Genomic DNA, 24,107 nt, shown 5'->3' on the forward strand with positions numbered 1-24,107 from the left:
ATATACCAGAAACCTTCCTAGACTGGTCATTACCCCACGTGCTCTCTCTGGCCATTAACATACACGATATTGAAACCAGCAGCTTGTTTTTCTCCAAAGCATCTTCCAAAAAGTTGTTCAGTCAAATTCTAAAAAAACCTCAAAAGTTGAAGAGTTCAGCATGTTCCTAACGTTTCCACTGACTTCTCCCAGTGGTTAAATATCTCCTCTGCAGTACGTGTACCTGCTGATGTGGACTCCAAAGAAAACTGCTTTCTGACCTCCACCCTGAGAGTCTTTCATTGTGCTGGAAATGGGCGGAAAGCAAACTCACCCAGTGAAATCCCTCCCCGGTGGGGTCGCTTTTGAACTCTGCGGAGAAGATAGTGAGCTGTTGTGCCCATCTCCGCAGCATGGGTATAAATACAGAGTGAAATTAATGTGGCTGCTGGGGTTTGGGAGTCGCAGCGAGGTAAACGAGGGAAGCGTTTGGGTTTAGCATGATGCATCGCATGAAAAACCGCCTTGTCCCTTGTGCAGAGGAAGGAGTGAACTTTATGGCTGAAACTGGACAAAAAAAAAATCAGATTCCCATTCCCCTGAGCCCTCTCATCCTTGGTTTATGTGTCTTTCTGCCTGAGAGCAACTCCTGCACAGCACGGATGGAGGACATCCGACAGCTCGGCTACCACGGCAAGCCTAGCCTCGGCAAAACGCAGCTCGCCTGGGCGCTCCCAGCTTCTCGGAGGACGCTCTCTGCCCGCAGTGAGCTCCGCGCTGCCACAAAATGCCAAGTGCTCCCTGGAAGGACGTTCAGCCGTGCCCGTGCTAAGCTGCAGTGACGGCCGCCCCGGTGCTGTAAATGCCCCCGCAGACCTCTCGCCTCGTGCTCCTGGCGTCCCGCGCACACGCTTGCGCGGCGCAGCACGGCGCGGGGAGCTCCTGTCTGCTCGCATGGTGACCTGCGGGCGCCGTGCAGACCTTCCCTTCGTTTCCCCAGGCTGCCCTGAGCGTCGGGCGTGCAGCAGGAGGGTGAGGGCTGGCTGGGTGCTGAGCCTCCTCGGGGTCCCTGTTGCTGGGGGGGGGGTACACCTGCAGATTATGGAAACCCACCTGCGGGGCCGGGGAAGTGCCCTGGGTGCCTAAGCTGCAGCTGGAGATCTGGTGAAGATCTGCACGGGTGTGAGCGTCCGGACGGCAGCTCAGCTCCCCAGGCACCGGGGGTTTCAGCGGAGCTGAGGTGCTTTACAGGCTGCCTGGACAGTCTCGGCTGGACCTGAGTGCACGTGCAGGCACGGGCCTGCAGACACAGGTGACGGACGCATCTTCAAGCCGTGGCGCAGAGGTGGCTTTGAGGCTGCCAGTGGCCAGGATGGGGCCTCTGCTGGCCACCGCTTTGAGCACTGGAAGCACATCGAGCAGATGAGATGCCAGGTAGGTCTGTGCCTGCTGCAGCCGTCCATTGGGCAGAGATGGGGCAGTTTGGGACCTGGACGTCTCGGTCCACCAGAGTCGCTCTTTCGGGTAGCTCTTGTGTTTAGGAACTTTTTCACCTTAAACTGTTATCATCCCACTGAGACAGGAAGGATATTAGCCTTTTGTGTGCATCCTTTTAGCATAGATGACATCTGTCTATGAGAGATGCGGCATCAGCCACATCACTCTTCTGGCATGGGGCTACCTGCCTCCTTTATTGGTATGGGGGAGAAATGAGTGTTGCTGAGGGATTGTTCATCCCATCCTAAGATGCGTAGCATGGACCAGGTAAGCTCCTGGCGGTGTCTGACTCTCCGCTAAACAAGGGAAGTGAGTACATGCAACTGGATGGACATCTATTAGAGCCTTGTGGCATTTGGCCCTGAACAAGTGAGTTTTTCCCAAGACCTTTTTTCCATTTTGTGCTCTGATTGTTATTTCTATCACAATTTATTGACAGGAAAATGAGAGCACAGCACCTGCCACACCACGATGCAGAAGCCTCACAAGCTGGCTCTTTCAGCCCAATATATTGGGCACAGTTAATAGACGTTGGTGGATCTATGCACCATGAATATGTTTGTTCCTTTTTTCAGCCAAATTGGTGACATTTACAATCTGCCCAAGGTGCATTCAGCTGCTCCTGGGTAAGTGAGTTCCCAGTGTAACCCAGGAGAAGAGCCACTCTAAAAAGCAGAAGCGGAGCACAGCAGAGTTGGACTCTCAGCATCCAGGAGCAGGGATACCTCCAGGAGTATCCCACATGGCACCTGGCACGAATCTCTGAAACAGGGCATGTTTATGGTGTTCCCAGGCTTTTCTTTTTAACCACATTCCCATTTTGGAAATCAAGACCTTTGCTTTTCCTGAGCTGGCACTCATACCCTTCAAAGTCGTTCTGCAACTCGAACTGAACTGGGTAGTCATAGAGCATATTGCTTCTCCTGGAGCAATGAATGCTGGTTGTTTTGAGCATGGGACACTAAGATTTGGGTCAGATTCAATAACCTGAGCGCTTGGTGTAATTTGCTCTGACAGCCAGACTCGGGGCTTCTGGTGCTAGTCGACAGAACCAAGGGAGAAGTTTCCCTGCTACGTGTTGTATCTGCCGAGAAACGGGCAGTGCTGAAGCAAACCTATCTGATGAGAAAACAGGAGAAGCTGGCTAGCAAGGTCACGTCTAAGATAGCGGGGTGAGTTTTCTGAAGCCCTTCCTTGGGTATAGAAAACCTGCTTTTGACCACTTTCAAATTCAATGCTTAACTGCTATTTTTGCCTCTCCTTCCAGGCACGATGCCATATCTAGCTGAAGGATGACCTGTGTCCGACTGGCCAGCATGATGTGGGATTGTATTATCCAACTTATCTCATAATTACCCCAAATTCTGGGAAATAAACCCTTATGGGGCCCCAACGATATTTATGGCTGACCTCTGCAGTGCCCCTGACACTGACAGTCATCAGATCAAGGTGACTCACCCATTAGAAAAGGATAGCTCCCACAGCAGTAATTATTTCATCTTCATTCATCAGAAGGACATAGTTCTGCTACCGGGAGCAATGGATTCAGCATCAGAAAACAGTCATGCACAATTTTTTGAAAAGCTAATCGCTTTAATGCTGAGCCATTTTTACCTCCAGCAAACAACAACCATTAATGACACATTTTTCTGAAAAATGTGGTTTTATCAGATGCTAGCTGGCTGACCCGGCCTTTTGTTTCAGAACACAGATAATTTCTTTTATTAGCCCAAGGGATGTAGTTGGAAGATGAATTGTGTAGAAGAGCCTTCTTTCTGTAAAACGTGCCGATGTAAAGGACAGCCTCTGACCACGCTTAGCTACTACCCCTCTCTGCTTTAGCATTTGTGCTTTTAGGGGTCCTCATGGCTTCCCACAGCGAGGGGTCGGAAGGGGAAACCTTGTTTGCATGGGGGTTTCTGGTGGGAAGCTGTGTGCAGCCAGTAAGAACACACAGTGTTGCTGAGATAACATTTCTGCTCAAAGTCAGTCAGGTCCTCAGGTGGAGACTGGGTGAGAGACTCATGGGGCGCAGAGTCTGGCTTAAATCTGGGATGTTCAAGAACAACAAACAAATACGTCTTTATGCCTGATAGCTGAGAAATCTGCCTCTGCAGCTTGCTGATAGAAAATACAGGAAGGCCAAGAGTGGTGGTGGGTCTCTACCAAGACCCAAGTATTTATTATTATTTAAATAATGCCAAGGAATTCAAACCCCCGTATCACTGCTTGGTGAAGATAAACATATCACTAGGCAGGAGAGTCTATCCTGTACGTAGATAAGGAATATCAAAATGCACATAGAACGAATGAGATGCATAGGACAGTGGTAGAAAATAGACACCTAATGTGAAAATTTCAGTGGAAAAATGAAAAGTGGGAATAGAAGGAACCTCCAGAGATCTTGTAGTCCATCTGCCACCCTAAAAGACATCAGCTTACCCAAACCAACGCAGAAGGGTGTTTAGTAAATCTGTTCTAACATTCCTGGATGGCGCCTCCATATCTCTCCAAAAATATCTCATGCCTGAAAGGAGTCCTCGTGCTTCCTATTCTGTGGGCTTTTAATTATTTCGTTGCTTTCCTTTTGCTAACGGGTCTCTGCGTTCCTTTACAGAAGGTGCCCCCAGCCCCCACCCGCGCGTTCGGCGCTGAGGAGAACGGGAAGGTGACTCCACGCGCCCTGCGCACAGCACTCCTCCTCGCGCTTTCTGACATAGACTTCACATCAGGTTTTATTTTCTTGTCTATCTTAGCAAACAGTGACATTGTTGATTGTTGACTAATGTTTGCCTTGGCCTCTCCGATGCTTCCCGAAGCTTTGTTGCAGAGGTGCTGCCTACTCTATTTCTATGTCGAAAAAATAATATTAACCCCCCTATAGAACGATATTACTGCCAGACTAACCAGTTTGATACTAGCATTTACTGACGTAAATCCTCCCATTCCTGCCAGCCCAACGGCGTGAATTGCGTTTCTGGTTTCACACCTGGCGTATCAGGACAGTTCTGAATGCCAGCCTGCTCTCCGCGGTGCTCTCAGTCCTTCCGCCCTGTTCTCACCGACGCGGTCGCAAGCAGTGCCCCTGTCTGGTCACCAGAAGGATGCCGGAGTTACGCAAAAAACTTTACAAGTAGTCAGGCGGAATAATAAAGACGACGTCAGTCTGGTTCATTCCCATGGAATACATTGATTAAAGGCCAGATCTTTCATGCAAGATCAGATCTACGTACCCAAAATGACGTGACAACGACTACATTCAGACCTAAAGAAACCGCTGTTGCCTTAAAATCTCGTTAATGAAAACAGTGAATTGCTGCAGATAAGACAGCTTTCTTCAAATCCCTCTTTGCTTCATCTTTGATGATGAATAATTGATAGCTTTTCTTTGAAAAAAATCTTTTTTCCCAGTGAGTTTTGCCTTCACTTTGTGGTAGTTTCCTTTAGATCATTCTCCGCTTTTTTGTTTCTGAATACGTTACACAAAATGTGTCAAAAGCATAATTACAGTCAAGGCAGATTCAATTTTCTGTTTCTTCCCTGTCAGCAAGGCATGCCACCCCACCTAAAGGGAAAATCAGATTGCTTTGTCACCATTTGTTCCTAAGAAATTCACGGTCACTGCTGCTTGTTTCCTTGGTATGCCATGCGTGCTCCATAAATATTTGGTTTGTCTGTTCCAGTATTTTTCAGGAAATAAATGTCAATCTGACTGATTTCTAATTCCCTGTCGCTTCGTTACCCTTTTCACCTTTCTGAAGTCAGGCCCTAGGGTTACCTTCTTCCAGTCTGGTTTTCATTCTCATTTATCTTCAGGTCATTCTCAAAGATGTCTGTGAACAACCTTTGAGCTGCTCCTGCCCCCCCTCCAAGTACTCTAAGGGGAATGCCACCCTGCCCTTTCACTGCCCTTCTAGTTGAAAGTTGTCTGTTTTCTTAATTTTTTAATTTTTTCCCCGTTTCCTCTGATTTCTTACTTTGCTGCTGATGCTAGCTTCTCTTTCAGAGAAAAATAAGTTATAATTAAAAAAAGCGCCATGTGTGTTCATATCATTCATCATTTAATATACTTCCCCAGAATGTGAATAACAAATCAATCCTTACATTAACCTATGTGTCTAAATAAATGCAAATTACTTTTTGCCTTCCCTTTCCTTCCTGTTTTCGCTTTCTATGCTCTTGCTATGTCTTTTCTGTAAACTGTTACTGGTTTGACCAAGCTCAAACGCTTATTTCTGTTTTTTTTTTTTTTTCCCCTGGTTAGTCTGGCAGTGATATTAATCTGCAGGGATTTTTAATATTACTTTTTCAAAATAGAAATAGAGTAGGCAGCACTTCCACTTTTATCATGCTCAGAACCGCTGCAAGGGTGGTGATTTATGCATGATGGTTCTTAGTGCCCTTCTTGGTTATTCATTCTGTTGCTGGGGTTTGGAAAAAAAAAAAAAAAAAAGCTCTTTTTATTGCATCTGCAGTAAGGAACTGCATAGCTTCCTGAAAAATGTTCTCTTAGACATTTTCCTCATGAGATATGGCTACCTCAGTTTCACCAAGTCCATTTTGCTGAAGTCTAGTGCTTTCAGCTGCAAAAACCAACCAACCAACCAACCTACAAAAGCAAATAACCCCCCCTGCAGAATAAAGATCTTTTAAAAGTTGTAGTTCTGTTCAGTGGCACTGCTTCTCTCCTTGAAATAATTACCATGGACACCATGGGAAATTTAATATTCCTGTACGTAATGTAATATTCCTATAGAGCTGCTGTTTGGGCAAAGTCATAAGCCCTGGGCAGAAGTCAAGTATCACAGGGGAGAGAAAAGTATTTTGAGACCAAACAGTTTCTCTTCATTTTGCCACCAAGTTCTGCCTCCTCTCCGTGTGCAGCTGCCCACCTCCAGCTCCACATCCCCTCCAGCACGCCGCAGTCCCGGCTGCCACCAGGCGATCTCTGCGGGGCACAGCCTGCCCAGGGCTGTGGGCATCAGCCCCTCCGTGCTGCTGGTCTCATCCTCAGCTCCAACAACATCCCCAAGACATTGCTCATCCAGTGGCCTGGGTCACAGCAGCCTTTTGCAGCCCAGCCGCCTTCTCCTTTTCAACCCATCGGTTTGGGCACGACGTTCCTCAACCTGTGCACCTTTTCCTGGACAGCCTGGGCGTGCAGCTTCCACCTGCACTAAACCCATCACTTCTGGGATGAAAACTGATCAGAACTGGGAGAAATCACTGAGAATACTCAACCCTCAGAATCTGTTGCCCTGCAAGGGCTCCAGCGGTCACCCCATCTTTCAGAAAGCTGCACAAACCTCCCACACGGATTCACTGACCTTCTTCCACGCCCCAGAAATTCACCTGGTTATTTCAGCCAGGTTTTTCCAGCTCTGCCCCAGCGGCTCACCTGCAGGCAGAGGCAAGAGGGACGTCTGCTCGCGGCAGGACGATGCCCAGGGGACACCAGCAGCGCGGCTCCCCCTGCCCCAGGACCTCCACCCACACCGCTCAGAGTGCTGCTTGCTGCCCTTTCATCTTCCCCTCGCCCTCGGCAAACCTTCCTTTGACATCTCCGCTGCACTGGCATTTCCTTGAATAGCTTGACATTTCCAAGGGAGTCTGTATACAAAAGCAGCCCCTATTTCTCAACTCCCCCCCCCGTCCATCTCATCCCAACACCCGTTTGCTGCCCAGCTGCTCCCCTCTGAGTCATGGTCTTATTGCCTTGAATGGGCTTTTTTTTTTTTCTTCCCTTTTCACCTGAACTCACTGTCAAAACACTGCACCACTCGAGCCTGACCACTGGCTCAGGGATTTTTCCAGGCTGGGATTTTCAGAGCTTGTTTCGTGGCTGTGTTCAGGGTTCCCCGACGCGGTGGGCTGGGGTGGACCCACACTGACAGCGAGAATTGCTCAGACCTTTTTTCTACGGACAGCAGCTCAGGGACCCCATGAGAGCACGCCTCTCTGGAAGCTGCTCCCAACACTCGGTCTCTCCTATACCGGGTTCCCAGACTCCTGGTCCCTCCGATCCAGATCCCAGACCAACCCCTCACCCTCCTGCTCGCTGCTTTGGCCAGAAGTCCCCATCCAAAAGATCCCCAATGCTGAAGTGATGACAGAGGTGAGCTGCCTCTAGCCTGCAGCCTTCCCATCTGCTCGTCTCCTCCCTCAGTCAGATGTTGCTCTCTCCATCTCAGGCAGAGCTGAGATCCCGTGGATCCATTTAGTTTTTATGCTCTAGATGATGGGGTTCGGCATGGGGGGGACAACAGGGGGGACAGCAGCAGATAGACATTGTCCGTGATGATGTGAATGAGATGGGAGGCACGCTGGCCATACTGGTGAACCACTGACAAGTCAACCAGGATCAGGAGTGCCAGGATTCAGGACAGGCCGTTGTTCAAAGCCCTGAGATGCTCCCCCTGGTATGCGATGCTCAGGATGGCCCTAGCAATAGATGGCATGAAAAGGAAGATGAGGTCAAAAGTCAGAAAGAGAACAGCTACAGCAAAGTCATACCTGTTATTGAACATGATGTCTACACACCCCAGCTTGGTCAGGTCCTGCTGCAGACAGTAGTGGTAACCTTAATTCCAGAAGTGGAGGAGTGCTTGACGGACCAGCCCAGGACTCCAGCATGATCCTGCCTATCCTGACACCGGTGAGCGTGGAGGAGGAGGAGTATCTCAACAGGTAGTAGGTGACCATGTAGTGACCAAAGGTGATGGCTGGAAGCACAGAGGACTCCAAGAAGGGGAAGGAATGAATTAAAATAGATTGAGCAAACCAAGCATCAAGACTAAACTGCCTGGCATGAAACCACCGAACACTCATTACTGTTGTTATTTTATCAACAAACCCAAACTGGCCATGACAGCACAGATAGGGATTGCTGCAGGGGCTAACGGAGGCTTAAGTCAGTCCTGGCAACAGACAGGGTTGTGCAGCTCCCCACAAGCTACAGAAAATAAGCAGGAGAAAATGGGATGGAGAGAGCAAACCACAGCCATCTTCCGTCCCAGCAGTGCCAGTCAGGATTAACACCAAGGGCTTGCAAGCCATTGCTGTTTCATAACATCACACTGCACCACGTACACCCTGCAGAACATCTCTACAGGGTGCTTTAAGGAAGAGCCTCTTTCTCTACCTCACAGGCTACACCCTCAAGTTTTTTACTATCTCAGAAAGCAAGAACAATGATGCTGCTGTTGGAAGTCTTAGCAAGATGATCCTCTTCCTGGAAGAAGAGGGAAAGAGGAACTAATTGTAGCTGCAGAGCAGTTTGCCCAGATCTCATGCGGTAACTTGCTACAGGCAAAATGATCTTACCCCTGCCAAGCACGGGAACAATGCCAACAGAACCGTCGAAATGCCCAGGGAGCAAGGGTCTGCAACGAGAACCATCGCTGCATTGCTAATCCCAAAGCAACTTTCAAAGGATAAAACTCTAAATAGCTGCAGACTGTGAGGCCGGACCTCCCCCTCCAGGCACAGGCCTGCCAGCAGGGTTTCCACAGTGGTGTGGGGCTGGAGGGCTTCACACCAGCCCTGAAGGGGATCCCAAGATGCTTCTGAGAGACAAGGATGTGGGCATTACTTAGAAACAGTGGCAGAGCTGACCAGAACCTGCACAGACCACAAGCCTGGGGACAGCAGGAGCTGATCACATGGGATTTTCCTTAGACCCAAGCAGCTTTGCCTTTAGAGTGGTTTTATTTTTGTCCTTTATGGAGGTTGCTGTCACAGGAATCAGCTCCAGGTGTTGCCTCTTCTCCATCCCTGCCTGGGTCATGCAGGGCAAACCCATACCCCACACATAGGCCAGAAGACATTCTTGACTTTAAGCCAGGGTCAGTCCTATAGCTTCAGCTTTCGCAGGCAACACGTTGAAGTTAGGGAATAGAGGAAAAAAAAAAGTGCTTTTGAGTTTCATGTAAAGTCAGGGAATAAGTAACCAGCTACAGCAGAGGTTGTATCATTAGAAGCATTTTAGAAATCCAATAAACTAGAAAAGCTTCTGGGAATAACTGCTTTGATCTGAAGACTCCTGAAAGTATTTGAAGTACTATAAAGCTCAGCAGAGCAGACAGCTGTGGACTCTGACTAACATGAGCAGACTCCATGCACTTCCCCATTGCTGTCCCCTTTACCCCTCCTTTCAAAAGTTAAAGTTTTGCTAGAGGCTTGTTTTCACTTCTAAGGAGGAAAAAAAAAGCCACCCAAAAAATACATGTCAGCAAACCTTTGCACAGCTACTTATGACACCTGCAAGTGCCACGTGGGAGATTGGGAAAGATTGCCCCCAGGGGAAGATAAAGTTGTGAAGCAACACAGATAATACAGCCCAAACCAGGTCATAGGAGCCATCAGGACCCGGGAAGCTACATCCTTCCTGCACCCCCAGGCAGACTCCTACAGGTACAGATCCCCACACCCACCACCACCCCCCAACCCAGCCCAGCAGCCTTGTTCCACCCCCAGAGCTCTTCCACCTCCTCAAAAGTACTTAATTTCAGCACAGCCAGGCTAATTCAGAGAAATATTTTATTATCATTCCCCACCCTTCAGGGAGTTAGAACAGTCTGAAGGACCAGACACCAGAGCTCAGCCCAGGACCTTGAACAAGAGCTGCCAACCCAGCACATAGCCACAGGGTGGGAACAGATAAGAAGGAGCTCCTACATCAGAGCAAAGATAGCGTTGCCCTTCCTAGGATGGCAAGGAAATAACTGCCTTTGTTGGCAGCAGAAAGCAGAGGCAGGTATCGAGGTCCAACCGCATAACTCATGCGGAGCACTTGCTGGGGGGCGTGTGACCAGTTTGAACAGCCAGACCTATGCCAGCTCCTCTTGTAGAGCAGCTGGAGGAGTCCAGGCCGTGATCCCTTCGGCAGGCAGTCACAGGGTGCCCCCACAGCCCTCAGCGACCACCACAAGGGCCAGAGGCAGCAGGACCAGGATGGGCCATGGCAGAGCACACACAGCTTTGTCGGTCTCAGGAGTCACACCTTCCATCCTAGCAGGGGAGGATCTCTTTTTCCAAGCGTAGTACTTCGCCACAACCACGTTGGGGTTTCCCTGGGCAGGGTCAAACCACATCTGGATGCAGCGTCCGCTGCCCCGATGCTCTGTGGTGTATTTGTAGGAGTTGGACCAGATTTTCTCACACAGGTCTTTCGGCCGGGGGAAGACGTGGCTGAAGGGTCTGCACATGGAGCCCCAAGGACAGCGGTTCGTTCCTGAGGACAGACAGCACCACAAGAGAAAGACAGCCACACGGGATGGCACACTTCGCTCGTGTCGAGCGGGCCACCACCCATGGCTGCATCTTAGCTGATGGACGGTGGCTTGGCCACCTTCTAGTCAGCAACCCCACGGACAGGCAAGAGCGACTGGGGGCCTGTGCTCCAGCCGCCGGGCAGGCAGCGGTGACACTGCCAGGGGCTTGCCTGCAGGGGTGAGGAGGGGCTTGCCCCAGAGCCCACCAACCTGTTGCCCAGTTCCAGCCCTTGTGCCAGTTCTCTTTGCAGGTGACGTAGTCCTTGCAATCCTCCCACCACTCCTCGCAGTCCTCTTTGCAGAGTGGCACGTGAAGAATCCTCTCCCGACGCCAGCTGCTGTCAACCTGCAAGGGAGCGGGATCGTGCACGCTGGTGGTGGCCCTTGAAAGCCAAGAGGCAGGATCTGCCATGTCCCAGAGTCCCCCCTCAGCCCCTTCCCTTGGGCTCCAGAGCTGATCTCGGAAGAGTTTCAGCCCCAGCAGAGGCATGCCTTGACAACAAGCAGTTCTTCCATCAGCCTGACCAAAGCAGAGGCTAGCAAAGTCCTTGAAGTGTTTAAACCCAGGAGGAAAGCTTGCACTGTCCCTGCAAAGTGCACTCCCATCCATGCCGGGGGTGTACCGTAGGGGGGACCAGTATATAACATATCATGTAGCCAGCACAAGCCCTCTTGTCTTAAATCACAGCAAGTCTGATCCTACCTGGTCAATCCAGGGCCCCAAGTTGGGTGAGCACTCGTACAAGCACATGTCCTGGATGAAGTGGCGCTTGCACTTGGATGGCATCACCCCACAATGGTTCCAGTTGAAGTTGTACAGGCTGGATTGGTCCTTGTGGGCTTCTGAACTGGTGTTGGCTGTGCAGCAGGCATTGTCCTTCCAGGGAGCACACTGCAACAGAGACAGGCTGGTCAGGGAGGGCAGGCAGAAGCTGGAGGGAGTCAGAGGAAGCTGAAGGTGCCAGCTCCCTGCATAGCCTACAGCAAGAAACCTTCAGCAGCCGGAGGATTTTCCCTCCTCCAGCAAACCCTTGGGCACTTTGGACTGCAGAGTTCAGGGCTGCCGCAAGGTAGAATCTGAGGAAGAGCAGGACGAGGTCAGACCCTCACCAGGAATTAGTGCCAGCCTGAGGAATAGAAACAAACTCCCTTCCCTTGGTTTGCTCTTAGCCCCATCTCCATCAATTACTTGGGGGCAGAGCTCTTCAAGTAGCAAGAAGAGTCTCCAGCACTGAGAGAGGGAGCAGAGAAGAGTGTCTTTCCTTGCTGTCCTTTACCTTGTTCTGATCTGGGGTACCTAAGCTTTGGGAAGGGGAGGTCTCCTGCTTCAAGAGGGGTGACACTGAGCTGACAGAAATTCTCACACCACTGCATCTGCCCTAGCCCTTTGCTAGAAGAAGGGCAGCCTTTCAAGCAAGCAGGCCTCATACCCAGCACAGCCTTTCTTCCTCAAGCATGTGGTTGCTAAGCCCAAAGCACAAATCAGCCCACGTCATCTGTGGAGGGAGGTATGGGGGACCCCCCAGACAATCCCACCTAGCCCATCAGCAGTCATACCTGGTCATACAGTGTCCCCTCTGGGCCAGGCTTGGTTTTGTGGTGTTTGGCATCCATGCAGACGTTCAGCAACGGGTCCTTCTCCGGCAGCACCGTGCAGGCAGCCAACAGCACAAGCAGCGCCTGCCCCACTCCCATCCCTACGGCCAGCCCAGATGGATCCGGGAGCTGGGAGGTGACGCAGCTGTATGGAAAGGGGACAGCACGGGAGGGGGTTTGCCACAAGCAGCAGTAAATGAGGTGCTGTGGGGGGCCTGAGGACACACCAGCAGACCATCAGCAGCACCAAAGACACAACTGCAGCCCCAGGCAAGGCTGTGAGGTCAGCTACGTTATCCTCTGGACAGCGCTGCATCGGACAAACCACCCTTTTAGCACTTGGGCTGTTCAACAGTCAAACATCTCTGTCTGGAAAGCGGATGCTGCGCAAGACCCATTCAAATTGGGGTCCTTCTGCATCAAGCCACCCCACTGTTGCAGCCCAAAGCTTTCAGCTCCCAAACCTTCTGCAACCAGACAGTGCTCGTTCAGGGATCTCTTGAGCTAGTGGGTCAGAGGAGATGGTTAAATGCACCGGCCCATTTTGCGTGGACCACGACCTGCAGGAGGCCCCCCTTGTTTTCAGGAGCATGTTCAGAGCAGGAGGCATTTTCTTTGCTTTGTCTGCATCTGGGTCTTCAGAGACCCACATCTGAAGTCCAGGTCCAAAGGAGACCTGACTTGAGCAGTAACAGACACTTCACATAATCATGCCGTAACCTCCTCTGCCCACCTGGAGGCTGATAAGACCTTTGTAGTTATTTATATATAATTTACTAAAAAACCCCCAAAACCCAAACAGACCCCAAAACAACAAGAACACCCCCCACCCCAAACCAAACAAGAAAGAAACAGACCACTGTAGCCCCGCATGTTCCTTGTCAATGCAGCATAAGGGTCTAAAACAATCACCTTCTAAGAAGCCTTTTGCAAAACACAAGAGCAAGACAAGCCACTCACAGCATTACAAGAGCATAAAACAGCACAAAAGACAGCAGTTACAGAGCTAAGAAAGCAGACCCATAAACCTGAGGACTAGGAAGTAGCTAACAGGCATCATAGCTATAAAGCCAGTAAACCACCCTAAAACCCACAAGTTCTTAACCTTACCAGCTTCCAAACTCTCTGTAACAGCTTGAAAACACTCAGCACAGCAGCTTCCTGGGGCCAGCTTTAATAGGAAAGCCTTCTAACACAGGTGCTAGCACTTGAAAGTACCTTCCTAATATAAGGTTTAACTTCTGCCAGCATTCTTTACCTTAGAAGCCGTTGTTCTGGTAATAACCAGCTTGTCCAGTCTCTTGCCAGTAATACCCTCCTGCCTGGGAAATAATCCAGTGTGGGTTTTTTTGTTTTGTTTTTTTTTTTTTTTTTTTCCTTATCAGCCTTGGCTGTTCATAACAAGCGCTTTCTCCTCTGCCTTATACCAGGCAGTTTTGATTTGCACTGTTGCATGAGACAAAAATGGCCAAGGAGGGACAGACCCAGGCACTAAAAATCAGTACAAAAGGGATAATGCTCGTCACAAAAGAAAAGACATGCAGGAAAAGGTGCCTTTCTCTCTGAAGGAAGAACGATAACTCCCAACACAAAAAATAGATGCCAGCTGATGAGGGGAAATAGTGCACCTTGTTGTAAAACCTGAGACCAATAGTTGAAGCTAAAAGCCAGGGCTTGCTCCCAAGGCCCTCACCCTCAGCAAAGGGCAGAGCCTTCCTCCTGGAACAGCGCAGGTTTGGGGGCTGTTTTGCTCTGTTCTTCAATCACACCACTGACTTTTTGGTGATGAACCCACTGGCCTGAGGAGCTTGTCTTCCTAAATGTGATGCACTATCACTTGAGGCTCTAGGAGACTCTGCTTTAGTGATTTAGTCGTTAGTCCAGTGACGTGCTGCATCAGGAGAGACCTCTGCGTGTTCGTCCCGAACCAGACGCGTGCTGGTTTAATTTCTTCTCGCGTTGGAAGTGACAATGAGCAGATCTTCCCCCACTCATCTTTGAACCTTTGCCACCCTCTGTCATATCTCCCCTCCCTTGCCTCCTTCCAACCGAAGCCACGGTCCGCTCACTCATTTCCCATGACGAGTGTTTTGCTCCCCGAGGCATCGGGACTGCAGCAGTATTTCAGATGCACAATGCTGTCCTGGCCTCCTTTTCTGGTCCTGCCTAGGAATTTCTAATATCTAGTTTGTTTTTGGAGCTGCTGATCACTGAACTGTGTTGATGTAACGCTCTCATAACTGTGACAGCTTGTTCCTGAGAGATAGTTGTTAGCCACCAGCCTGTCATTTTCTATCTATCGAAAGTGTTCCGTGTTTTCCCCAAATGCATCGTGGTATGTTTATCTCAGCTGCTTTTTTTTTTTTTAATCTCTTGTTTTATTTTCCAGTGACTCAGTCTTATCAGGGTCTTCTGCAGATTTTCACGTCTGGTCCTACTGTTCCTGGAGTAATTTCATACCATCAGAAACTTGGTTGCCTTGCTGTTTCCCCCTCCCTTTCCCAGGCAAAATTCACTGAAAAGCAGAAATCGCAGTACAGATTCCTATAGGAGTTCACAGTAAAGGGTAGCCACGCACCTTTATTTTTTGATTCAGTTGGTAGCCATGCACCTTTATTTTTTGATTCCGTTATTCAGTGGTGTGTGGAGCTTTGCTGTCATTTCATGGCTGCTTATCTGATGACCTTCGGTGGGGACCTTGCTCAGAGCCCTTGGGAATCCAGGTAAACTCTGTCACCTGGATCTGTCCCAGCCAGAATTCCTTCCAGCCCTTGGAGGACTTGTGATATGTTAGGGAGTCTTGTCTGTGCGTTAGAAGAGCCATACCGCCCCTTTGCCCACACGGCGTACTTACCCACGTGCCTGTGGATTTAGCCCTTTATCACATTTTCTGCGGCCTTTTCCTGTGCAGATCCCGTGTTCGCGGCTGTGCAGATCCCTGATCTCTCCAGAAAGCCCTTTAAGGTGTCCCGTGTGAATGTGTAGACCTTGTCCTTGCAGGGGGCAGTTGTACACGTGACAGTGCAGAACACGGGGAAACTCCCTCCCTCTCGCTGTGGTCCTGCCTGTATCCTCGTACTTACTGGGACGGGTGGGTGGCTGGGTGCACCCGCACTTGCTGCATCCAGCTGAGTTGCCTTGTGCAGCCTGTCTCCAGGGTCTGGGGTTGAATTGCTTTGGATGCTTCTTCCCCGGAGTCAGATTTGGGTGAGCAGCTGCTGCGTAACTGCTTTAGGGCGTGCTGAGCACCTCTGGGCACCCCGGGGTCTGCGTTAGACAGGAGCTCAAGGCACTTGCCTGCTCATTGTTGCTTAGGGCCACTGGGGGTCACAGATCTCATCGGAGGTGCCTGATGGTGTCCCACGTGGCTTCTCACTGCCGCTGCAACAAAGGGCTATGTGCGTTGTTACGATCAGAACCTTCTTTGTGGGCAAAAAGCAAATGCACTTTGTGCATAAAGCCGAGAATTAATGGTTAGTGTAATTGAAAGCAGGCTGATACAAGAATCATTGTTAGTCCAGATCCAGTTATTACAGAAAAAAAGAAGGAAATTAGTATTTCTCTACAGAAAAAGAAGTAGTAATAGTAGTAGTAATAACAACAACAATAATGAGAATAAGTTAGGGTTGTTACACGCACACTGGTCAGGTTCTACCTCTTCCCTGGGGTCCTGCTCACCCTTTCACTGCCTTTCTGGGTCCTAAGGTTGGTAACTTCAGTTTGGTGGTGGTGGTGGCTGTTACATCAAGTCATCAAAATCTGGAGTCTTTCACAGGGAGGAGTATGATATTGATGTCTATTGCTGCTTCTTCCCCATTGGAGAGTCCACTTTGTGTCTTTTTTTGTGTCTGGCAACACGATTTACACCTTGCTTTCTCTTCATTGGTCTGCAAGTCCACGATACATGCAGATTGCCTAAATACAGTGAATTTTATGCATGTCAGATACTTGGTTTTTGCTCTCTTTGTCACCCCCCCAAAACATTTTTGTCCAGCTCTGAGCTTGATTTCTTTAACTGACCATTCCTGAGTTGTTTATAGCCATGAGGTCTCCAGTGCCAGCCTGTGCCCCATCTCTTATCACCTCATGCCTGCACCCCTCTATACTGCCTTCCCTGTCCCCGCTTCCCAAGGCCCCTGCCATCCTGCCAGAGACGTGTTTCTCAGTGGTGCGCTGTTGTGTTGAAGCCATAAATACCTCACTCGGCACAGAATAGCTCCTTTTTGGTACTCTCTGTGTAAAACTGAAGCTATGGTTGCACCATGCAGTGGTAAGCAAAAAAGCCATAGCCACAGTCAGAATAAAAATCGCCGTTACTGCTAAATCTGGTAAAAACAAAGCTCCAGGCAGGTCAGGAGAAGTTCAAAGAGGGCAAACCTGGCACACCTCCATCCTGAGAACTCGCAAACTCGGTACAAAGCCCGTGACCAGCAGCAGCCATGCTGGGCTACGGGGTCGGTGTGCAGGACATGGCCAGGCAGATGCTGAGGACCTCTGGAATGGGACTCAGCGCCGAGGGGGGGCAACCAAGCTGAGCCCTGCGTTGCCACCAGCTGCCGGGGTCTGGGATGCCCTGTGCCGGTGGGGACCCTTGCAGAGAGACACCCACCGCCGGCACAAGGAGATGCCACCACAGAGGCACCCATGTTTAACCTGGAGCTGCATCTCAGTCCTGGAGTCCTTCAGGAGGGAATCAGCGTCTGGCTACATGAAGAGCAGAGATAACCCCAGGGTCCCGGAGAGAACAGCTGATGTTTTCTTCCTTTCCCTGAAAGAAAGGGTTAAAATGCACTTTAAAAGTGAGTGAAAGCAGGGGATTTCTTGATGCACAGGGAAAAAGAAAGGGAAAAAGGTGATATATTTCACATTGGACAGATCCTGTTGCTTCAGACTTTTCATTTCAAATACCTGATTGTTCCATCTATCAAAATTTTTGTTGTCTAAAAAATTTAGGATTTTGAAAGTGGTTCTTAAAACTGAAATCAGAGATGACACGAAACAGCTCCTGGATCACTTTGGTCTTGTAACAAGGAAAAAGAAGTTTTCTGGGCCCCTGCACACCAGGGCAGCTTGGTGAACTGTTCAGGTCAGCGGACGTTGCTAGAGTTGCTCATGGAAAATAAACAATACAGGTCTGTCTAGGTGGATAGCTCAGGTGAGAAAAGGAGTTATCTTTGCTGGGCACTCAGGTACCTGGGGGTGAGGAGGAGGTGATGGTGGAGGGTTGGCAGATACAGGTAGGGAGACGGCAAAAACTAATTTGTTCTGCTGCTGCTCTGCAACAAAAAAATCCAACTATTTATTTTACTGGGTAACGCACACACATGCTCTGCTTGCTGGAAGGTTAGGAAGAGAAACTGCTTCTTTTTGATAAAGTACTTTAATATCCCTGAATGAAGAGGCTATACATAGAGAAGTAAGTTACACATGAGCCAAGAAAGAAAAAACCCTAAGAATAGAAAGCAAGGAAGGAGTAAAAAAAAAAAAGGAAAAGATAGTGAGAGATACATGAATGAAGATAAGAGCCACAGAGTGATCTTAGAAATTAGAGTTCCCTGATGAGACGATGAAACATCTCAAAAGCCTCAGGGACCTCCCACGGAGGTTACAAGCATGTTGTCTCAGACCCATGATAAGGGCAGAGTCTCTTTGGGAGCCATGAAACGAGCTGGAAATTGGCCTCTGAACACACGGTCTGGGAAAATAAACCCATGTGCACACGGGAGTGCCGGGGAAATGCAGGGGAAAGGGAGCTCGGAAGAAAAGCTGAAGAAAACTGTTAAGTTCATCCAGCTGCTAAATTCTGTGTTTTGGCTCTTCTGCGGTGGATTTGTGTTAGCATGATGATGACATCTGGATGTGCACCGAGGAATGGCAGGGGGTCTGTTCCTGCGTCTTGGCCCAGTGCTTGCCCGGTGTATTGTACAAACCGACCCTAGAGCAAGCTTCCTCGCTGCGCGGGAATATGTTGTAGCGCTGAAGTGAGATTAAACTGGACAAGAGAGATTTTAGTCCCCCAGGATCATCCCCAAGTCTGTAACTCCTCGTTTGGTCTCTGTGTGTATCTCTGTTCTTCCACTGCTCTACGCTCTGCCGCATTTCCTCCGCTCAGAGGCAGCTCTCACCCCAAAATCTTCATGTACCTTTGGTATTTGAGCTGTGGCAGGTCAGCACTTCCCCAGGGGGGGCAGACCAAGGCCGTCGCTCCTTGCTTTGTGTCCTCTCTGGCAGCGTTGTCTGCCATAGCCCTTGCAGCGGTTCTGCTTCCTCCTTGCAGAGCCGCCGTGGAACTGCAGACCTCCCCAGGGAAGGCTGCTGGGATCTGAACAGGGAGGGTCCCTGCCTGCGGCCGGTTCCTGCAGTCCGTCCCCTTCCTAACGCCCCAGCTCCTCAACAACACGTTTTAACTCTTGGTCAGCCCTGGATTGCTCAGGCAGTTGGACTGGATGATTGCTGTAGGTCTCTTCCAACTGGAATGTTACACAGTACTGCAGTTACCAAGATGGGTGAAAACTTCTTGGACACCCTTCCACAGGAGCAGCAACATGTGTTTATCTCCTCTCCACCAAAATCAGTGCTGCCTTGTGGGTCGGCATCCAGGGGGAGGGCGGCATTTTTGCTGCTGATGGTCCGTCAGTCTCAGCTGACAGAGTCATTGTTGCCTTGAACAGTTAGTGGAAAAATGGGTGGTTTTGATCAAGAAGAGGAAGCATACAGTCAGAAAGAAGCTGGAGCTGGTGTCCGACCGCAGGAGGAACACACCTGCAGTCACCCAAAGTCTTTGAAGGGCTCTCCTGGTATCCGCTCTGCTCTGAGCGGGTGCGATAGTGAACTTGCTGGTTTCGCCTGCTGTTCGTGGCAGGTGCACCCCCCCCAACGGGCCTGGAAACCACCAGGGCTGGCTAAAGACCCCACAGCCAGGAGACCAGACAGGACACCCGGCTCCTGTGGGTGCCAACTGAATTAACAATGACCACAGGCTGGACTCGACTCGGGTGTAAACGGGGCCCCGCTGGAGGGCGGATTGGAGCCGGTCCTCCTGGGAGCAGCGGGTCTGCAGTCGGGGACTCTCCCCTTGGGTCGGGAGGGCGCCTGGGGAGACTCCCCGGGGTTGAGTGCCTCACCCCCACCTTGGGGGAGTGATTTCTGCTGGATATATCCTTGAGCGAGCCCTCGCCCTTTTGGGTGAGTGGTGATAGCCTCTGGGTACCACACCCTGAGTGAGAGATTTTCCCCCTTTTGTGGGTGAACAACTGCACAGTTTGGATTATTTTCCTACAGACCTGTTTGAATTATTTAGGAATTCTTAAGACAGCTGTGTAGTAACATATTGCTGACTGACATCTGAACCTTGTTTCTGTCTATAGGAGTGCTGTCTAACTTTAGTTGGAACAAACCCCCGTTTTTGGAGCAGTTGCTCTGTTCTGTGGGTGCCTCTGCCTGGCACCTGCGCTCGCGGTCTGCTCAGGTCTGCAGGGGTGTTCGAGTGGCTGTTCTGCTTGTTGTGTGGGTGCCTCCGTGACACGGTTATGGTCTGTTTCTATTTGGAAGTAAATAATTGAGGAGATGGGGAAGAAACCAACCAGCTGAAGTCAGAAATGCCTGCCCCTGCCAGCCGCGCGCCCAGGATCACTGGTAAGTGGGCCAGAGAGCACGACGTCCCAGTTACCTGTGCCCCTTTTGAGATGAAGGAGCCAGAAGCGCACGAGGTCTGAGTGAACATCAGGTTCATGCAGCAGAATAAGAACTGTTCCCTGTTGTCGATTCCTGTCCGAATGACTGTTGGCATTCAGTTTGGGTTTTTTCTTTCCAACCCTCCTGAGTGCTGACCGTGGAGCTGCCGAGCAGGGAGCGGAACAAAAGGTTCAACTGTAAACCCCTGGCCCTGCTTTGCAGTCTGCGGCTGTGCTCTGCAGCGCTTCGTGGGCACCGAGGGGCAGAGCTCAGCCTTCAACTCAGGTAAGAGACCCCGGGCTGCAGCCTCGTGTTGGTACATTGGTAACAGCACCGGGTGACGCAAAATCACGACTAAAAATGTGCTCCCAGTTTTGATTGAGCTACCGAACCAGTCTGCCTTCAGCAGCTAAAACTTCTCGTCTCTCCCCTGCTGCCTCGAAGCGTGCTCTGTTTTCAGAAGCCTGCTTCCCAACCACAGTGGCAAATCCTCTCTTAAGGCAGTTTTGCCTGCTCAGCATAAAATCAGAACCTGGCGTCTAGTATGAATTATTCAGATTTATAGTGCTATGCCTTGTTATGCTTTACTGCTCTTTGAAAGATATTCAGGTCAGAAGTCCTGTGCACCTGCCAGGTACCAAGGAAACTCTCCATGGGTAAAAGGAACATCCAGCGTTTCTGCGGTGTCTCAGCGTGGATGCACTCCGTATTTGTAAAAGCAATACAGCTCTCCTGTCAGCTCTTTCTCCAAGAGTCTGCACGGGCAATCGGTGTAAAGACTTGGAGGACATTCCCTGGCCGTGTTTAGGCAAGCGAGGGCTGTGTGATGTAGCGGCACCTGGAGATGTGATTCCTTGGCTGAGCTCTGCTCCTTGAAACCAAGGCATCGGAGCGTGGGTTGTGTGGGAAGAGGGAGGAGAGGAGAGCGGAGCCAGAGCTGGCGTGAAACCGCATCTCCTCCGGCAGTGGGAATGGAAGCAGCTAGGGCAGAGCCTGGACAACTTGGCAGCACTGCCAAATTCATCATGTAAAGAGAGGATCCTGTAAGAAAAGGTACCAGTGCTGCAAGGGCTCTGAACTCCATCAGGCGAAAGCCCTCAAATGCTGCTGGTGCACGTGAAATTGGAACAAATGTCTTTGCTTCACCCGGTACATTTGATTAGTTGTTATTTGTCTGGGGAACAACCGCAAACTCTCCTCCCTTTTCCTCAGATTAGTGATGTTTAGAATAGCAGTGACACCGCGTGTTGCTGTATATCGCAGTAACAGGTAAATGAAGAAGTTGTCGGGATCAGAGGTGTGCGGTGTTTATCCTTGCTGTAGCAAAACGCAGTGTTTACATCTTTAATGGCATGTTTCTGTATTGTCAAGCGTTCGTGCTGCAGCACTCTGAGGCAGCCAGAGTGCGTAACGTGAATCTGTTTGCTTACATTTGGCAGATTTGTGACACTGGATCGTTTCTAGTTTTTTCTTTGGTTCACCGTCCGTAGGATTACCTTGCCTTTTTGTGCTTTAGCTCATCACGTTGTGTTGCAGCAGAATCAATTTCTCTCATCCTTCTCACGCTGTTCACCCCAACGGGCATCCGGGGGGGTGGAGGTTTCCCACGTGTGGCTCTCTGGCCCTTTCACTTGCATTTACATTGCGTCACTTGTGGGGAACTGCACAATCCTCTTTGTCATCGGGGCTGATCTGAGCCCCCACGAGCTTGTGTGCTGTTACCTGTCCACGCTGGCCATCACCGATTTGGGTTTGTCTCTTTCTACAATGCCAACTCTGATGAGTTTTTTCTGGGTCAGCTACAGGGAAATCAGTTTTGGGGCCTGTTTTGCTCAGCTTTATTTTGTTCATTCCTTGTCCTTCGTGGAGTCCCTGGTGGTTCTGGCCGTGGCCTTTCATCGCTCTGTGGCCGTCTGCCACCTGTTGAGACACTCCTCCATCCTCACCAGGGCCAGGATAGGGCTGGCTGCTTTGCGCTGGTGCCTCTTAGGAGTGCTGCCACCACCTGCCGTCACATCAACCAGACGTGCGGACATCGCGTCCAACAGCTGGTGTGACTTTGCTGTAGCCGTTCTCTTTCTGACGTTCAACCTCACCCTCGTCTTCATGTCATATATACTGATTGCCGAGGCCATTCTGAGCATCGCGTCCCAGAGGGAACATCTCAAGATTTGAACAACTGCCTGTCCTGCATCCTGGCAGTCCTGATCCTGTACAGCCCCATGGCTGGTTGTCCATGGTTCACCGGTGTGGTCAGCACGCTTGCTCTCTCATTCATGTCTTCATGGCCAACCTTTACCTGCTGGTCCTCCCCATACTGAGCCCCATCATCTACAGCATAAAATCTCAGCAGATCCACAGGACCTTGTCCTCGGGGTCCTCATGCCAAGAAGGAGCGTCTCCGGTGGGACGTGAGAGATGTCCCTGGCAGAGGTCACTGCTCTGGGAAACACTCGCAACATAATGATCCAGGTGTCAGTTCCGCATTTGCAAAGTGCATTTCCTTTGCATCATGTGGGGAATCTACTCAATGAAGGTGTTAACGGTTATTATTGATATCCACACGTTAAAACCAGCTCATCGGAAATCCCAGCATGTGGGGCGGGTCACAGCTGCCACTCGGGTCTGTCCCCCTGCCCCCAGTGACAGGCAGCCAGGAGTTTCCTCAGGTCCACAGATTTTTGCTGACCCTTAGAACACTTTATAGCCCACAGTTTCTTGTGGTTGTCCCTGTCCTCTGACTCCTTCATATGTTTTTCACCCTCAATAATGCTCTGCTCCACCTAAAGGCTGTGCAGTCAGTCACAGGCCAATTTCAGTGACAGTACAACAGTCATGGATGATTATTTGATATTTTTCTTGATGCTTTATTGCAAGATGAAGTTTCATCTGTTCCGGATGATTTTGACAGGAGGAGCAACATGCAAACGGGAATTTAAATAATCTCAATCCCATCTGCTTTCCAGACGACCCTGTTAACGAAATCCGTAATTTGCAATACAGCCTCTTCTTTGCCTGGTATCGTACAGTGATACACACAGCGCCCGCAGCTGCTCATGGTGACCCATGCTGTCTATTGTTCTTTTCCTCCCCTTGTTTCTTTCTCTTCTCCTGTCCTTAGATTTGAAGATCTTGGTAACAGAGGTTGTTTTTTCATTCTACACCTCTAATACCGTATTAAAGTAGCTGATCTGTGCTTTGATGTATAGCAAAAGTACAGATATTAAATACTGCTGCTGCCAATTGCTTCTCTTCCTGGGCTATATGATTGAGATGCTAAATAACAACAAAAATACTAAATAACAACAACAAAAATTACAGTTTTGGCTGCAAAATCTCAGGTAAATAAATATCAGTGCTGGGCTTGGGTGCCATTTGGATGGCACGTCGATATCTTGATCTGATGGGTCAGCTGTGTACTATCTAATGAATGAAAGAATTATTCAATGTCTGTCATTCAAAGACAGCTCTGTCACTTGGCAAAACCTGATTCTGAATTCTTTAGCCTGCTGAGAGGGCTGGAAAGAGAAACAAGTGTTAGACACTACCGAGAGCACTGGCAAGCCAAGGAACTGGACACCCCGAAAGGAAAAGTTTCTGCTCATAGTAAGTGACATGTCCCAAATGAACGTATCCCCTTAGGGTGAAAAAGAGCTGTTCTTGGGCTTGGGCCGGCAAGTAGGAATGTCTTTGTAGAGATTAGTGATAGGAAAATCAAGGAGCAAAAAGCTGAGGTGGATGAGAAAGGGGGTGAAGAAAACATTGAGAATATTGTGGAGAGCATTGAGGATGGTCATTGAGGCGTCTCAGTAGAAGACTGCGGTGGTCCAGGGGGGAGAGACAGACAAAGAGTGGGGCAGGAGAAGGACACCAAGGCGATGCGACATTTTGTGTTACTGCTCATTTACAGCAGGGACCCCATGGATAAAGGTATTTCTGTCAAAATACTGCATGCTAAAACAACGTCTGCTCACAGAATTTTGCTTACATCAACAGAAACAAGAAGGAAGCGTGTAAGTGGTTTTGGGATAGATTTGATTTTCTTCACAGTGGCTTGTACGGGGCGATGTTTTGGACTTGTGATGAAAA

At 49.8% G+C, this 24,107-nt stretch overlaps 1 protein-coding gene across 1 annotated transcript; it reads right to left on the minus strand.

Moving 5' to 3' along the window:
• Positions 1-10,367: 10,367 nt before the first annotated feature.
• Positions 10,368-12,443, minus strand: LOC104346249 (folate receptor gamma). The gene is made up of 4 exons (XM_009950943.2): positions 12,306-12,443; positions 11,452-11,640; positions 10,959-11,094; positions 10,368-10,708 (listed from the first exon to the last, which is right to left on the minus strand). The coding sequence occupies exons 1-4, from the start codon at positions 12,441-12,443 to the stop codon at positions 10,368-10,370; spliced, it is 804 nt and encodes a 267-aa protein (XP_009949245.2).
• Between the last annotated feature and the right edge of the window lie 11,664 nt (positions 12,444-24,107).

Source organism: Leptosomus discolor, chromosome 1 (genome assembly GCF_034619465.1).
Source record: "Leptosomus discolor isolate bLepDis1 chromosome 1, bLepDis1.hap2, whole genome shotgun sequence".
Taxonomy (NCBI): domain Eukaryota; kingdom Metazoa; phylum Chordata; class Aves; order Leptosomiformes; family Leptosomidae; genus Leptosomus; species Leptosomus discolor.

What these genes read in the sequence shown, in the direction of transcription:
- LOC104346249 (XM_009950943.2), bottom strand. Translation starts at nt 12,443, where the DNA reads ATGGGAGTGGGGCAGGCGCTGCTTGTGCTGTTGGCTGCCTGCACGGTG. An exon ending in AGGGGACACTGTATGACCAG is followed by an intron (nt 11,641 to 12,305) that starts GTATGACTGCTG and finishes TCTCTGTTGCAG; the next exon opens with TGTGCTCCCTGGAAGGACAA. An exon ending in GGGCTGGAACTGGGCAACAG is followed by an intron (nt 10,709 to 10,958) that starts GTTGGTGGGCTC and finishes GTCTGTCCTCAG; the next exon opens with GAACGAACCGCTGTCCTTGG.